Source organism: Callithrix jacchus, chromosome 5, assembly GCF_049354715.1.
Source record: "Callithrix jacchus isolate 240 chromosome 5, calJac240_pri, whole genome shotgun sequence".
NCBI lineage: Eukaryota > Metazoa > Chordata > Mammalia > Primates > Cebidae > Callithrix > Callithrix jacchus.
Window position 1 is genome coordinate 71036229 of NC_133506.1, and position 16445 is coordinate 71052673.

General features: G+C 55.7%; 2 protein-coding genes across 12 annotated transcripts; one reads left to right on the plus strand and one right to left on the minus strand.

Moving 5' to 3' along the window:
* The first annotated feature begins 3484 nt into the window (after positions 1-3484).
* TMUB2 (transmembrane and ubiquitin like domain containing 2) lies at positions 3485-7779 on the plus strand. Of its 5 annotated transcripts, XM_008996730.6 has the most exons (4): positions 3485-3602; positions 4403-4497; positions 5410-5976; positions 6554-7779. In XM_008996730.6, exons 3-4 carry the CDS (start codon positions 5435-5437, stop codon positions 6915-6917), a joined length of 906 nt encoding a protein of 301 aa, XP_008994978.1. In that variant the 5' UTR covers positions 3485-3602; positions 4403-4497; positions 5410-5434; the 3' UTR covers positions 6918-7779. The 5 variants fall into 5 exon arrangements, with proteins under 5 accessions (XP_008994978.1, XP_078228761.1, XP_078228759.1 ...); XM_078372635.1 differs by lacking the exon at positions 4403-4497 and having other exon boundaries at positions 5324-5976; XM_078372633.1 differs by lacking the exon at positions 4403-4497.
* Positions 7780-7857: 78 nt separating this feature from the next.
* On the minus strand, positions 7858-15547 carry ATXN7L3 (ataxin 7 like 3). Of its 7 annotated transcripts, none has more exons than XM_035303078.3 (13): positions 15161-15547; positions 13697-13807; positions 13274-13406; positions 12902-13073; positions 12637-12734; positions 12432-12454; positions 12094-12139; positions 11860-11888; positions 11478-11546; positions 11156-11199; positions 10828-10899; positions 10577-10734; positions 7858-10471 (listed from the first exon to the last, which is right to left on the minus strand). In XM_035303078.3, exons 2-13 carry the CDS (start codon positions 13745-13747, stop codon positions 10323-10325), a joined length of 1044 nt encoding a protein of 347 aa, XP_035158969.1. In that variant the 5' UTR covers positions 13748-13807; positions 15161-15547; the 3' UTR covers positions 7858-10322. The 7 variants fall into 7 exon arrangements, with proteins under 7 accessions (XP_035158969.1, XP_035158967.1, XP_035158968.1 ...); XM_035303076.3 differs by having other exon boundaries at positions 11860-11945; XM_035303077.3 differs by having other exon boundaries at positions 12094-12160.
* Positions 15548-16445: the final 898 nt, after the last annotated feature.

Genomic DNA, 16445 nt, shown 5'->3' on the forward strand with positions numbered 1-16445 from the left:
CCAGAGCCTTTAGTACTTATCACAGGAGGGACCTGGGGAAGGGGTCCCAGTGGTCTTCTCCTTAGTCAGCAGTCTTTTTGCTGAGGGATCCTGGGGTTTCCAGTCCCATTACCAGCTTGAGTTACACAGTAGAGACAGGGATCAGGAGTCCTGGGGTCTGCCTCCTGCAGCAGCTGCCCAACCCACCCTCCTCCAGAGAGAGTTGTTATCTGTGGGATTCCATTTCATCAACACAAAGACAGTTTTATTTACCTCGTTATGCAGAATGCAACTCCCACTTTCTGGATGGAATTTGTGCTTTAGGGTTACAGAGCCAAGAGGCCTGACAGAAGAAAAGGAACTCCTCTCTAGTCCTGACCCAGGCTGGGAGCCTCACTCTCAGGGGTAATGCTGAACTTTCCACCCCTTTACAAGCAGGCCGACCACAGCCAGCTCAGCCTTTTTTGATATATATACAATAACAAAACATACTGTTAAGAAGAAAAACAGCCAGGCACGGTGGCTCACGCCTGTAATCCCAGCACTTTGGGAGACCGAGACAGGCAGATCACCTGAGGTCGGCAGTTTAAGACCAGCCTGACCAACAGGAAGAAACCCTGTCTCTACTGAAAATACAAAAATTAGCCAGATGTGGTGGTGCATGCTTGTAATCCCAGCTACTTGGGAGGCTGAGGCAGGAGAATCGCTTGAACCTGGGAGACGGAGGTTGCAATAAGCCAAGATCATGCCTTTGCACTCCAGCCTGGGCAACAAGAACGAAATACTGTCTTAAAAAAAAAGAAAAACAAGGCCTAGTGTGGTGGCTGATGCCTATAAAGTGATGCCTCCCACTTTGGGAGGCCAAGGCGGGTGGATCACGAGGTCAAGAGATCGAGATCATCCTGGTCAACATGGTGAAACCCTGTCTCTACTAAAAATACAAAAAATTAGCTGGGCATGGTGGCGTGTGCCTATAATCCCAGCTACTCAGGAGGCTGAGGCAGGAGAATTGCCTGAACCCAGGAGGCAGAATTTGTGGTGAGCCAAGATAGAGCCATTGCACTCCTGCCTGGGTAACAAGAGCGAAGCTCCATCTCAAAAAAAAAAAAAAGTTAAAATGGTAAATTTTATGTATGTATAGATATAAATATTATTTTATTTATTTATTTTTGAGAGAGAGAGTATTGTTCTGTCACCAGGCTGGACGTGATTTCGGCTCACTGCAACCTCTCCCTCCTGGGTTCAAGTGATTCTCCTGCCTCAGCCTCCCAAGTAGCTGAGACTACAAGCACGTGCCACCATGCCCAGCTAATTATTTTTTTAAATAGAGACGGGATTTTGCCATATTGGCCAGGCTACTTTCGAACTCCTGACCTCCAGTGATGCACCTGCCTCGGTCTCCCAAAGTGCTGAGATTACAGGCATGAGCCACTGTGCCCGACCTTTTTATTTATTTAATTAATTTTAATTTTTTTTTTTTTTTTTTTAAGATGGGGTTTCACCATGATGGCCATGCTGGTCTTGAACTCCTGACCTCAGGTGATCCACCCACCTCAGCCTCCCAAAGTGCTACAATTACAGGCGTGAGCCACCGTACCCGGCCTGGTATTTAATTTATTTTTTATTTTTTTTGAGACTGAGTTTTGCTCGTTACCCAGGCTGGAGTGCAATGGCGCGATCTCGGCTCACCACACCTCCGCCTCCTGGGTTCAGGCAATTCTCCTGCCTCAGCCTCCTGAGTAGCTGGGATTACAGGCACGCGCCACCATGCCCAGCTAATTTTTTGTATTTTTTAGTAGAGACGCAGTTTCACCATGTTGGCCAGGATGGTCTCGATCTCTTGACTTTGTGATCTGCCCACCTCGGCCTTCCAAGGTGCTGGGATTACAGGCCTGAGCCACCGCGCCCAGCCTAAATATTATTTATTTTTATGTTTAGAGACAGATGTCTCCCTATGTTACCCAGGCTGGCCTTGAACTCCTGGGCTCAAGTGACCCCGCTGAGTCAGCCCTCAGAGTAGTTAGGACTACAGGTGCACACCACCGTGCCTAGCTATGTTGTTTATTTTACCACAATGAAAGGACTTATAAAAAAAGAAGGTAGACACCAAAGAGAATACACAGTTGGATACTATGTATACCAAGTACAAAACCAGGAAAATCTAACGTATGGTGACAGAGGTCAGAACAGTGACTACTCTTTGGAGGTTAACGGCTAGAGGAAGACATGAAGGGGGAAGTTCTGGGGTAATTATCTATTTCTTGATCTAAGCGCTGGTTCTGCCAGTGTTTAGGGGTACAAACTACCGAGTTTTTGCTTATGTTTGCCCCGTCTGCATTATTATTATTTTTTTTTTTTGAGACGGAGTTTCGCTCTTGTTACCAGGCTGGAGTGCAATGGCGCGATCTCGGCTCACCACAACCTCCGCCTCCTGGGTTCAGGCAATTCTCCTGCCTCAGCCTCCTGAGTAGCTGGGATTACAGGCACGCGCCACCATGCCCAGCTAATTTTTTGTATTTTTAGTAGAGGCGGGGTTTCACCATGTTGACCAGAATGGTCTCGATCTCTTGACTTCGTGATCTGCCCACCTCGGCCTCCCAAAGTGCTGGGATTACAGGCGTGAGCCACCGCGCCCGGCTCCGTCTGCATTATTTAACCTTCAATCAGTAGTTCTCCAAAACCCCCAAACTCCAGCACTTTTTTTTTTTGAGAGAAGCCCTCGCTGTCGGGTGGAATGCAGTGGCTGAGATCATAGCTCACTGCAGCCTCGAACTCCTGAGCTTAACTGATTCTCCTGCCTCTGTGTCCCAAAGCGCTAAGATTACAGGAGTAAGGCACCCAGCCTGGCCCCAGTACGTTTTTAGAAAAAAATTTAATTGCAAAAATCTAGATAAGTTCTTGAAAGCTGGACTTTTCCCCCTTTTTGTGCCCTAAGCCTGCGCTGAATTTGTGCCTTTGAAATGCTTTCTCCCCTTCTTTCTCCAGGTCCCACACTAGCTGGGGCCGCACTCTTCAAGCACTGGATGCCGACTAACTCGTCTCCTCATCTGCCTTCCCGACTGGCCCAGAGCTGAGTTCTTACTAATCCCGCTAACCTGGAGTTCGGTGCGCGTTGCAAAGCAGTAACGAATTCAACCAGCCCCGGAGGCAGACAGCAAAGCCGGAAGAACAAAGCTGAAAGGGAAACGCCGTACCGCCTCTACCCAGCAGCGCCAGCGGAGGAAGCTTTCCGCAGACGCAAAGCCACGCCCCTTCCCAAGCACCTCCCCGCTGGCCCCCCCTCAATCTAGACTGCCTAAGGCCCCGCCCACAAGGCGTGGCCCAGCTCCAGGAGGGCCGCAATCCCGCCAACAATGACTCCACCCCTGCTTCCGCTGAGAAACCTGTCCCTTTTATTTAAAGAATACCTTTTACGTCAGCCCGCCTTCCGTATCTTTGCGTCATCAGTGCAAGGCGCGGAGGCGGGACTTCCTGTCCCTGGTTCTAACAGCTTCCGGGAAAAGCCGGAAGCGACCGGACCCTGAACAGAATCGCGGGTTGCCAGCCCTTTCCCCGAACCCTACGGAAAGACGAGTCCAGGGGCCGTCCTGGCGAGGTCAAAACATTTAGTCTGGGCTTTTCAGGTGAGAGCTTCCCCATCTAGGCACAGTGCTGGTCCAATCCACCTTTAATTTCCCATGACTCCCCGCGTCCTCAAGCCCCGCCCCCAGTTCCCAGCCCCGCCCCGAAGTTTGAGGGGTGTGGACGGTTTGTGACCCCCTTATCCGACGCTACCCCTCACCGGCAGGGAGAGCTGGGCTTGGCACGGCGGCTGGGACCAGGCAGCCCTTCAGTTCGGGTGGGCTTATGGACCCCAGTCCAACGCCGCTGGAATAGGACCATCCAAACGCGGAACTTTCGCCTCAGAAAAAGCAGGGTGCGGGACCCCTCCTCACCGCGCGGTCTGAGTACGGTCAGGGTAGATCATAGGCTGAGGACAGAGTAAAGTCCTCTGAGGCCGGACACCTGGGGTCCTGCCGGGCCCCTCCCCACGAGAGTTTCCTGTGTCTGTGCCAGTCGTTTTCATCGTTCTTCGCCGCAGTTTCCTCTTCTGTAAATCATGGTTAATGACAATTAACCTTCTTACCATCAGGGGTTAGTTGTGGGTGTGATAAATAATTGCTACCATTTATTGAGCAATTGCAATTTGCAATGTGCCAGGCACTGTGCTAAGTATTTTGCTTCGTTGATTTCACGTCATCTTCAAAACAACCTCATGAGGTAGGTACTATTTTTAACCCCATTTTACTGATGAGAAAGCTGAGGCTCTGAGAAAGTTGTCCGAGTTGACATAGCTAGTAGAACGCAAGACTGGGGTTATAATTAGTTGTTTTTCTAACTCCAGGGCCGGTATATTAAATAAGGATGTTGATGTGTTCCACAGATACTCAGTAACTACTGGGGCATTATATTGGACACTTCAGTACCAAGAGAAATACATACGATCCTTGTCTACCAGGAGTCTAAGAGAAAGGACAGGTAGATAAGTTTAATGAAGTTTTATAGGTGCTGTGAGAATAGTCTGATAATGGATTTGCCCAGGGACAGCTGTGAAAGCAGCAGATTCTCCAAGGGAAATAGTAGGTACTCCAAGCAGCAAGCAGGGATGCTTCCTGTCTTGCTAAGAAACTGCAGCAGCAGAGGCTTCACGGTGAAAGAAGAGAGACTGAGATGTGGATTGCGAGAGCCGTTGGGGAATCTTTTTCAAATCACTTCCACTTGGGGAGTGGTTATTGCAGGAGTGGGCCCATGGTGACCCAGGAGGGTGGTGTTTTGGTGTCTGTCCCACGTTGCTCTCCAGGGGTTGCCAGAAGCTTCAGAGGCGGCACATCATGTCTGCTGCATAGTGTCTGTTCACAGCCCCTACAGAGTTATCCCATTGAGGTTGTCTGACTCTGCTTTTGATGATAGGTCAGTTTTCTTTGGCTCTTGACATCTGGGCAGCCTGGATCTGTGACCAGGAATGAAATAGGCTCAAATGAGACAATCTAGTAGGGGTGGCTCATTCTCAATCTGAAAATATTCCAGGCTTTTGGATCTCTCTGAAGCCACTTTGGAGGCTGCTTAGGAGGCATATTTGCTTGACCAAGTGCTAGAAATCCTAGAGAAACTTAAGCCTCAAAGAAGCAAAGGTTTTTCTCATCAAAAAAAAAAAAAAAGTGTGAGAGAGGAAGATCACAGAACCTGAAAGCAAGAGTTTCACAATAGAGGCAAAGGGTAGGTCTTCAGCTCTAGGTTGAGGCGCCAGAATTGGGAAGGTTTGTACCCGATTCTACAGAACACTGAACTCCATTTTTTTTTTCAGGGCTGGGTCAGTTAGAACCTAAACAAACTAGAGACCTGGTTGCAACCCTCAGGCTCTGCTGATGCTATCCCCCTTTGTTCCTGCAGCGTGGACCCTGTCAGCAGCCAGGCCATGGAGCTCTCTGATGTCACCCTCATTGAGGGCGTGGGTAATGAGGTGATGGTGGTGGCAGGTGTGGTGGTGCTGATTCTAGCCTTGGTCCTAGCTTGGCTCTCTACCTACGTAGCAGACAGCGGTAGCAACCAGCTACTGGGCGCTATTGTGTCAGCAGGCGACACGTCTGTCCTCCACCTGGGGCATGTGGACCACCTGGTGGCAGGCCAAGGCAACCCTGAGCCAACTGAACTCCCCCATCCATCAGAGGGTAATGACGAGAAGGCTGAAGAGGCTGGCGAAGGTGGGGGAGACTCCACAGGGGAAGCTGGAGCTGGGGGTGGTATTGAGCCCAGCCTTGAGCATCTCCTTGACATCCAAGGCCTGCCCAAAAGACAAGCAGGTGCAGACAGCAGCAGTCCAGAGGCCCCCCTGAGGTCTGAGGATAGGACCTGCCTCCCTCCCAGCCCCGGCCTCATCACTGTGCGGCTCAAATTCCTCAATGATACCGAGGAGCTGGCTGTGGCTAAGCCAGAGGATACTGTGGGTGCCCTGAAGAGGTGAGTGGCCTGGGAAGTGGGAGGCTGCTTGTGCCCATCCCCCAGCCCTTGGTTGCCTCTAAGGAGGCTGGTGCAGACATTGGAGCAGCAGGAAAGTATAAGATCAAGCCCTCCTAAGGGCAGGTAGATACTTTCTTAGAAATACACTCTTCAGGCCAGGTGCGGGGGCTCATGCCTGTAATCCCAGCCTTTTGGGAGGCCGAGGCGGGTGGATCACCTGAGGTTGGGAGTTTGAGACCAGCCTCATCAACATGGAGAAACCCCATCTCTACTAAAAATACAAAATGAGCCAGGCTCGGTGGCGTATGTCTGTAATCCCAGCTACTTGGAAGGCTGAGGCAGGAGAATTGCTTGAATCCGGGAAGCGTTGTGTGAGCCTTTGCACTTTAACCTGGGTGACAAGAGTGAAACTCTGTCTCAAAAAAAGAAATACACCCTTCATTAGTTAAGGATAAAGATGAGGGGGGAAAAATCCACCCTCCAATTTTTCCCCACTCCCTTGCTTTGTTATTTCAGGCCTGTTTGCTTTCTCATTCCTCACCCTCTGTCTTTCCTTCCATGTCTTTCATCCTTACAGCAAATACTTCCCTGGACAAGAAAGCCAGATGAAACTGATCTACCAGGGCCGCCTGCTACAGGACCCAGCCCGTACACTGCGTTCTTTGAACATTACCGACAACTGTGTGATTCACTGCCACCGTTCACCCCCAGGGTCAGCTGTTGCAGGCCCCTCAGCTTCCTTGGCCTCCTCGGCCACTGAGCCACCCAGCCTCGGTGTCAATGTGGGCAGCCTCATGGTGCCTGTGTTTGTGGTGCTGTTGGGTGTGGTCTGGTACTTCCGAATCAATTACCGCCAGTTCTTCACAGCACCTGCCACTGTCTCCCTGGTGGGAGTCACGGTCTTCTTCAGCTTCCTAGTATTTGGGATGTATGGACGATAAGGACGTAGGGAGAAAATGAAAGGCATGGTCTTCCTCCTTTATGGCCTCCCCCTTTTCTGGCCAGAGCTGGGCCCAAGGGCCTGGGAGGGAGGGGTGGAAAGGATGCGATGGAAATCCCCTCCAGAGGACACAGGAGGCAGGTACAGGGCCTCCTCCTCTTGTCCATGGGAGTACAGACATCCCCTCTGTGCAAGCACAACTCAGGTAGAAATGAGGATGTCATCTTCTCACTTTTAGGGTCCTCCTGAAGAAGTTCAGGGCTGATGGCCAAGTTCAGTGGGGAGCCTGGGCTCTGAGGATTCCCTCCCACCTGTGGTCCTAGCTCTTCCCAATGTCCTGCATGTCTGCCCCCCAGCACCCGGGCTGCCTGCCAGGGCAGCTCAGCATGGCCCCGGCATACCACTGTAGGGAGCCTGGAGTATCCTTCCATTTCTCAGCCAAGTATCAGTCTTTCGAGACTGAAGTCACACAGGCGGGATTGTAGATCCTGCACGCCTTCTCTATGGGCACCTGGCTGCTTTCACTTTCTCCCTCTATCCCTTAGCAGGAATAGGGTGTCCTCCCTTCTTTCAAAGCACTTTGCCTGCATTTTGTTTTCTTTTTAGAGTCCTTCATAGAGCTCAGTCAGGAAGGGGATGGGGCACCAAGCCAAGCCCCCAGCATTGGGAGCAGCCAGGCCACAGCTGCTGCTCCCATAGGCCTCGGGCTGCAAGCAGGAGACAGCACTGGCCCTTGGCCAGCGTCCTACCCTGCCTGACTCCAAGGATTAGCTCTGAGTATGGATCACTGGCCCTTAGACTCTTACTTCTGGGGCTGTTGGATGGAGGGTCAGTGTCTGACTGAATAAAGTTCCATTTTGTGATGGTGGAGCCTCTTTCAGTAGGAGAATGGCTTTGCACTGCCCCCCAGCAACATGGTAATGACGGTAGGTAGGCCAGGCTACCAACGGGAGATGCAGTTTATTTACACCAGCAGCCATGGGGGCAGAGGGAATACACAGCGTTTACAAAGTTAGCTACCTGTACAGAATGGATTACATATGCAAAAATAAAAATCTCAAGACCACAGGACAGCGTGAGCCCCACCCCCCTCCCCCAATGACCCCAGCATGCGGTAATGCCAGGCGGGTGGCCCCTGGGCATGCGGGGGGGAGTGATGCATGGAAGGAAAAGCCACCGGCCATGGAAATTAGTACAGAACCCCCCCAACACACACTCAGACACAATAGGATACAGACACCTAGCCGGGGTGGGAAGAATGGGAATTGAAACCCACACAGCCTGCTGTTAAGAGGGAGGGGAGTGGGGAGCTCCTAGCCCCTGTTTAACTACATGGTAGGGGGGCACTCTCTCCCCAGAAGGAAAAGGGTTTGTTCCCTCAGGGTCCCTGCTGGACCAAGCCCATCTCTTACCCAGCCTGGGCAGGGGGCTCTGCCCTGAGGGCGGGCCAAGGAACAATGGGGAAGTTTATATGGACAAACCAGTTCCCAAACTACTTCCCACTCCTCCCTCCTCCAACCAGAAGGGGGAAAAAGGGAGAGGCCACAGAGCATAGAGTATATTAGGGCCTGAGCTGCAGCTGCCTCTCAGAAGGGAGAGTGGCCCACAGCCTTCCTCCCTTCACCTTCAGCCCACTCCCTAGACTGCATCTGGAAGTGGCTAGAGGCCTGCTGAGATCCTCTTCTCCCTCCAGCCTCCCCTCAGAGGGAGAGGGAGAAGGCTACAGTGGGCCAAAAACAGAGGAGCCCTGGCCCCGGGATTTATTCTAACTCCCGCCAAATTCTGTTTGGCTTTTTAAAAAATAATCACAATTTGTGGGTTAAAAACCAATTTGCAACCAGGCATCAGCCACAATCAGAACCACCCCAGGGGGAGAGCGGGGTTCCAGACAGGGCACTGCAGCCCCATCTCTGTTGTTCCCTTAACCCTCTACGGTCCCTAACCCAATCAGTCCAACCAGTCCTGGGTACCAGCTACCCAAATGTGGGATGGCCCCTCTTGGGAAGAGGGCAGGGAACATGCCCAGCAAGTGCCAGAGAAGGTGGCTCAAGGTCACCTCCACTCCTGTCAGTCAGCTCTGCTCTCAGCCCAGGTCGCAGTCCTCCAGCTCGGCTCCTGGGAGTGGTGGTGCCCGCATGGAGGGGGGACAGTACATCTCTTCTGGATGTAGACCAGGCAGGTGGGCACACTGGCATGACAGTCCCACAGAGGCAATAACACCCCTTCCCCTCCACTGACAACCCAGAGCACAGAGGCCACCCTCTCTTCCCACCTGACTCCTAGCAAAGGGGGAGAGGCACGAGATTAGGATTTTCCTCAGAGCCCCAAACCACAAGTACAGAATAAATAACTTAAAAGCGCTAAGGAAGGGAAAAAGGGCAGGCTTTGGAGGCAGGAGCGCTGAGAGGAACTGAAGCCGGTCAAGGTGAAGGGGGGTGGAAGCAGCAGTTGGGAACCTGGGCTGCCCCAGTAGGGCAATGGGGCAGGGTGGGCAGGAGGAACATGGGGCCACCCCAGGAGGGTGAGGCTGGGTCCCTTCCTGGGGCAGGGAATGAGGTAAGAAAACATTTCAAATAAAGCAGCACCGTTCCCTCTCACCTTGGGGCCCCACTCCTCACCAGCCCTGGGTCAGGGAGGAGAGGCAGGGGGAGGAATTCTGACATATCTCCCTCTTCCTACCCTCCTTTTCCCATTCCTTGAAGCTGTAGAGGCTGGAGGCCCTTTCCTGGCACCCAACAATAAAAGGACAGCTCCTGCTGCCAAGGAGGCCCATGGGGACTGAGGGGAAAGGGCTGCCCCTCTGAGGAGCAGGGAAGGTGGCGGCAGTTCTGGACACCCACCTCAGCAGACAGCACTCTGTGCCTGCCTACCCCTGGGACTGGGGGCATTTGATAGGATTTTGCACACAGACAGCACATGCCCAGCCGTACCCCTCAGCTCCAAGCACCGGACCCATTCACATTGCTGAGGGCGGCCGGAGCAGGCCCCCTCCAGGCTCAGCTTCCAACCCACAGCCTCCCGGGTCACCACACTGCCCCTCAGCAGGGCTTAGTCCAGTTCCTGGGGTGGGGGGCAGGCAGTGCCCTGGCACAGTGCCCAGGTGAGGCCCCTGGCCTAGCTGGACATCCAGTAACTCACAGAATAAATAGGAAAACTGCCTCCCCACCAAACTTATGTCCAAGGCATAATATGTCCAGGTCTGAGTCCTGCACGCCGAGGAGTTGTGCTCCATTGCAGAGGACCTTGACACCCCCCAGGGGCGCATAATTGGATCCTCTGCCTGCCTGGCCCACCAAGCTTCCCAAGCTCCAACCCCCAGCAGCCGTCCATTTGCCAGGCTATGCCACCTGGGTGGGGGTCAGGAGAGAGGGCTCTGCTCAGCCAAAGGCTATCCCTTGCACCCAAGTCAGTTGATGTCATCATAGATGCTGGGCGTTGGGGGTGCCGGTGGCTTTGGCTTCTTCTTTTTGTTGGAGCCCAGGCTGGAGGCAGTCCCTACCAGGCTCAGATGGGATTTCTTTTTCTTGGTTTTCCGTGACTCGGAGCTGTTGGTACCTGTAGAGAAAGAGACACAAGGAATGAGGGTAGGGTTGTGGCAGGAGAGGAGGCACCCCCATGGCTTTGGCCAGAGAGCCCCTGGGGCCCAACTGGGTCACGTACCTAGACCCCATCCCTGATTTTCACTCGTCTTGGAGGAGCCTGAATCAGAGGGTGAGAGGTCAGAGGAGCCGTCCCACTGAAGCCGGCTGATCAGGGCCTGGCTGTCAGTCATGTCAAAGCTGTCATTATCCAGGGAGCTCTCCACCTCCGGAAGGACGCTGGGAAGGGGATGAGCCAAAGAAAGCCTTTAGAGATAGCTATCATCACCCTAACTGGTCACAACCCACCACCCTGCCTGTAGGGCCACTTACGCCGAGGGCCCGAGGAAATAAATCCGCACGGTTCGCCTCTGCTCATCTGTGTGCTGTGGACAGCGCAGGGACCTGGTGGGGAGGCAAGGTAAGGAGGGGTATGAAGAACTCTGGTAAAGCCCCTCCCCTAGGCAAGGTGGGAGCCAGGGGCACAGACAGGGAAGGGATGAACACAGATTCGTCCCCAGATTGTGGGCGAAAGCCTGACCCTAAGAAGAGGGAAGGGAAGGGCAGGAGCCCCATTGCTCAAGTCCAGCGGTACTCCCGACCCATGCCCATGGTGAGTGCGCAGGAGGCCCCCGGCCCCCTTTCTAGGTTCTGTGCTCACCTTGTGCACATCTTCTTGGTGTGTTCAGAAATCACCCCACATTGCTGGAAGAGGAATATAAGCTGAAAGGAGGGATGGAGGGAACCTACTCTAGACGCTAGATGTTCTCTTCTCTATGAATGCTAGATAGCATAAACAGAGATGGCCCCAAAGTGTCCAGAGCAGACAGTCCCAGGTCACTATGGGCCAGGAAACCTAATTCCAGAGAGAGAATGACATGGCCCTGGACTGCTATGTCACCAGCTTCCTCCAGGGCCTTGACCACCGCCTATGGCTCCAGCCCACTCCCAAGGGCCTCCTCCCTTCGCAGGTCCCCCCTCACCGTAGTCAGCAGGCTTCGAAGCTCCTCTGGCCCCAGGGTCTCATAGCTGATCCCAGTTGAATTGTTATACTGCCGGAGAACCAGAGGTACAGGTTAGAGACCAGGCAGAGAAAAGAGAGGCACAGGGGTGAGAGTGAGAATCAGTCCCTCTGATCCCTTTCTAAGTGAGAGGCTTTAGGACAACTCTACCATTTTCCAAGTGATTTCTCATCCCACCTACCAAGGGATAAGGGGGTGGGACTCAGAAAAAAACATAAATATACAAGACCCAAAAACTCATCAGCCTCTGGCTGTGAGCATTCTGATCACTACTTGTCCAAATCCCCACCACCTAGAAACCAGGACAATGAGAGAGAGTGTGTGAGGGGTGACCCATATGTACCTTAAAAGGATCCGAATTGCTAAGTTCCCCTGAAGAAGAAAAAAGAAGGGGAAGGGTGTTTGATGCAGAGGTACAGACAGAGAACCCTGAAAATAACCAGAGAGGAAGTGGGGGTGACAGAAGGATCACAGGCCCTCCCTCAATACCCCAACCCCCAGGCCCCACCTCCACCCCCTGGCAATGAGTCCCAGAAGATAAAGCTAGAAGCATTCCCATTGCTCCAGCCCCACTTACCATTTTTGTGTTTTAAAGACTTGGATCTTCGAGGGGAATTGGGGTTCTGGAATGGGAGATACCATAGCTTTGGGGAAAGGGTAACGATAAGGGGGAGCCGAGAACCCAGGAAAGGAAAAAAGATTTGACAAAGCAGCATCCTCAAATTCCTACTCTTCCTCCCCAGTAGGCCTGTCTACCCATATTCTCTCCCCCATCTCCCATTCCCCGCCCACCACAGACACCCTCAACCCCCCAATGACCTCAGCCTTGAGTCAGGACACTCGAGGACTCCCTGCCCAAAGGGGAGGGTATCTGTCCTTTGCCCATATTTCCTCAGTGCCTGCCCCAGCTCTCACCTTGTCTGATTTCCTCTTCTTGGCTGGGGAACAAAAGGATAAAGAGCAGGGTTTCTGTTAAATTCTCAATCCAAGGGCATCTCAAGACCACACAGCTATACTCTCCCTTCATCATTCAAGGCAACAACTCGTGACCACTATATATCCAATTCCTGCTTCCCACCTCATCCCAATGCCCCCCAAGTTTCCCCAGGCTCCCAAGCACCTTTCTTCTCCGAGCCATAAGACCAGTCGTTGTCATTGATGTCATCATTATCCTCTTGGTCACTCTCAGACTTGTTCATATTGTTGCTATTGGCAATGCTGCCAACAGGAGGGAAAAGAAAGGGTGAAGGCAGTCACCCCCCTCTGCCCCTAACTTCAGAGGCATCTGGGGCCAAGTATGACCCACCCTCTGTACCCTCCCAATGCCCCTGGGGGACCACGCCATGGCACAGGCTGCAGAGGATGGGCAGCTCTGGTTCCCTCACCGGCGGTTGGCGATTCGGCTGCTGTTCCGACCCATTCCCAGGCACTTCTCCAGATGGGGAGCAAAGCGGGAGGCGGCAATGCTGCGACTGCAATTAGGGCAAACACACTCCTTGCTCTTCCACTGGTTGAAAACCTGTCCAAAGATGTCCAACCCCGGCTGGTCCACGATCTCTGGGGACAGGAGAGGCTGGCGATCAGGTAGGGCAGGGGACCCTCTCCTCGTGTTCCCAGCTGGGGTCCTATGGCCTCTTCAATCCCTCCCCCGGCTCACAGGAGCTCCAGGCGCTACATCTAGCACAGTTTCCAGAGAAGGAAACTCGGGGCAGTCCCAGTGCAGCGCCAGACTGCTGCTGCTTCACCCTGAAGCTCACCAAAATCCTTCATGCTATCAGGGTCCGTGTCGTCCAGGAAGAAGTAGCCACACTTGACAGCCCGGTGTACCTCAAAGCAGAATCCCAAACAAGAATCCTCGACCAGGTCCGCGTATATCTCCTGAGCGATGGCCTGGGCCCCAGGGGAGAACATCGACGGTCACAAGAGTCACAGCTCCCTGGACTCTCCACCAACCAAATCTGCTGCCAACTGGCCCCGGCCAAAAATCATGCTTTCTTTGTCATTTTCCCCAACTTGACTTTGTGTTCTTTCTTCTTCCTGGATCCTTGGCCTTTTCAACTGGCTATTCCCTTTAAGGAACAAGGCTGACTACCCAAATTCCTCTTTGGTGTGGATGCCAGATATAGCGATGCAGAGACATCAAGAGAAAGAACTGGAGGCACACGTGGGGGAGCCCTCACCTCTAGTTTGCTGTTATCCAGGCCAGACAAAGACATTTCCTCCATTTTCATTTGTAAACTCTTGTGGAGACGGCGCTCTGACTGCTCATAGCACAGCGGGCGACAACACGGCTGCACACATGGGGATGGGGGTGTTGTTGTGAGTCCACGGCACCCCTGAAAGCGGCCACCTTCCCTCCCCATTCGCTGCCCAGAGCTTAGTCCTGGCATCAGAGTCTCTCCCTCCCAAGGCCCAGGCTCACTCAGTCTGGAAGGTCCTTCAGGGCCTGAAACCTAAAGGGGGCCTAGTCCTTCCCAGGCCTGAGCTCAGGCCCTGGACTCCTCTGCCAATCAGAGTCTGGGTCTATAGGAGGCAGCAGCTCACCCTAGGTCCCCAAAACTCAAACCCCTCTTTGATACCCATGGTGCAATGCAGCAGGAGGAGGAGAAGGAACTCCAAGGCCTCAAAGCAAACCCACAGGGTGTGGCAAAGAACTGCACAGACTCCTAAATACACCCCCCCTTCCCTAAAGACTCTCCTCAGTCACCTTTGCTTTCAGCCAGGATGTCCACTTGGGGGGGTACTGCTACCATAAGTAGAAATGGCCCTAGGACCCTTCAACCTTCACCCCACTTTGCCTTCCCTTGAAATCAGCCTGCCACTCCACGAGGGGAGCAGAGCCCACAAGAGCCTATAGCTAAGGGACATTTCTAGCCACCACGAGCAGGAGCGGGGTGGGGAGAGCCCGGTGGGATGGCATGCCAGGAGCGGGCACTCCCCTTACCTGTTCTTCCTTTAGATAACCACCCGCCCTCCCTCAGGACCAGCCCGGAAGTCTCTCCAAGAGCCCCAAAGTCCAAGAACCCCCACCCAAGGATTCAGACACAGTGCCCACAGCCCAGGGCCCCTCGGAACGGTGGGTACGAGTTTCAGGAGCTGCCGGCCTAGAGTGGGGTGGGGACTGACGAATGAGCCGGGGGCACTGGGAAGGGTAGGAGGCCGGGCCTCGGCTCTTCTCCCGTCCCTGCGGCACTGCTGCTGCATCATACCGACTGGGGGGAGGAGAGCCGAGCCGCCGGGGCCGGCGCCGGGCCGGGACAGACCGACCCCCAGAGAGTGGGCAGAGTGGGACGCGTCCCGGCCCCTCTCCTTCCCCGCCCGCCAGCAGCCCCGGCCGGCCGGGGAGAGAAGTCCGGGAAGGTGTCTCTATTGTCCCGGGGGCTGGGGCCTGGCTCCCTAACAAAGGCCCCGCGCCCCCTCCCCAGCCGGCCCTGCCCCGCCCAAGGGGGACCCAGATGGGGGAGAGCTAGGGGCCCCGGCCCGGCCGGGAAGCTGGGGGAAGCCGGGCGTTTCCGCGTCGGCCCGGGGGGAGGGGAAGGGGCGCTGACCCAGACCTGGGGGGAGGGGGCCCAAGCCCCGCCTTGGGCCCCGCCCCCCGCCCCCCGCAGGCCCCTCCCCCGTCCCTGTCTCCGTCCCGTACTCACCCCGCCCGGGGGGCCGCGCCGGGGCCCGGCGGCCTCTCAGGGCCGCGTCCTCCGGCGGCGGCGGCGGCGGCGGCTGCTCCGGAGCCCCATGTCCGTCGGTCCGTCCTCGCCTCTCCCCGGGGCCCAGGGCCCGGGGCCGGGGGGTCGGGCCGCCCCCCCGCCTCGCCGCCTCACCGGGCGGCCATGGCCCCTTCCCCTCCCTTCTTGTCCCGTCGCCGCCTCCTCCTCCTCACCTCACCCCGCCCGCGCGCAGTCCGCGCGCCGTCCGCGCGCCCCTCCCCCCGCCCCCCACTCCAGCCCGCCTCTCCCGGGCGGGGGGTGCGGCGCGAGCCCGGAGCGCGCGCGCGTGCCGCGACCGGAGGATGGATGGATGGAGCGAGCGAGAACGCGAGCGTGCGCGCGCGCGCGCCCCTCTCCCCCTCCCTCCGCGCGGGCGCGAGGCCAAGCGCGAGCGCGCTCCAACCTCCTCCTCTTCCTCCTCCCGCCCCTCCCCAACACCCCGCCCTCGCCCTCCCTTCCTCTTCCTTCTTTCGCTTTCGCGCGCCCAGCGACTGCTCGCGCCTGCTAGAAGGGCCCGAGCGCGTGCATCTGCCCCGCGGCCGCAGCTCGGCAGCATTTGCTCCAGGGGGCGGGGACCGGGAAGGGAGGAGGGGCGCCACGCTGCCGTCCAAAGTACCGGCGGACGGGGACGGGGGCGGAGAGATGGGCGGGGCCTTCGCGGACCTCCCCGGCCAATCGCCGGGAGGCCTAGGTCTGCGAGGCCCAATAGGATGGGGGTGGGTGGGGCGGCGTTCAAGGTGAGGTGCGCGGTGCGCTGGGGGCGGAGACGTTGTGTCGTCCCGGCCGGCTCGGGGGCGGGGGCAGCGGTTGGCGTCGAAAGAGAGCGCCGGCTCCCAGCCGAGCCTGGGACGCCTTCCGGCCCAGGCTCCCCCGCCCTTCCCTCGGAGCTCCCCGCTCTTTCCCCGCACCCTCCGCTCCCCGCTTTACCCCGAGGCGTGCAGCCACTTCTGTGAAGAGGCCAGACTTGAAGTGGGGCGCAGTTAGGACCTCAGGGTGGAAAGCCCGCCTCAGTTCTCCCGGTTTCTGGGCGGGTCTCAGCCCACTCCAGGCCTGTGAACCAACAAGCACCCGAGATGAGGGTCCACTGCTGAGGGCGGAGGCCGAGCTGCGCCCTTCTGCTTCGAGAGCCCTCCCCGCCCCTCATCCTAATTTAGATCACACACCTGCTCGCCTTTCCTGCTTCCGGAACCCACGCTGGACCCCCCCCCCCACCTCTCAGACGCCT

Coding starts and splice junctions, on each gene's coding strand:
- TMUB2 (XM_035303083.3), top strand. Junction 5,977..6,553: donor ACTGTGGGTGCCCTGAAGAG/GTGAGTGGCCTG, acceptor TCATCCTTACAG/CAAATACTTCCCTGGACAAG.
- ATXN7L3 (XM_035303075.3), bottom strand. CDS start 13,747: ATGAAAATGGAGGAAATGTCTTTGTCTGGCCTGGATAACAGCAAACTA. Junction 13,407..13,696: donor TGGATAACAGCAAACTAGAG/GTGAGGGCTCCC, acceptor CCTGGGGCCCAG/GCCATCGCTCAGGAGATATA. Junction 12,735..12,901: donor AGCCGAATCGCCAACCGCCG/GTGAGGGAACCA, acceptor TCCTGTTGGCAG/CATTGCCAATAGCAACAATA.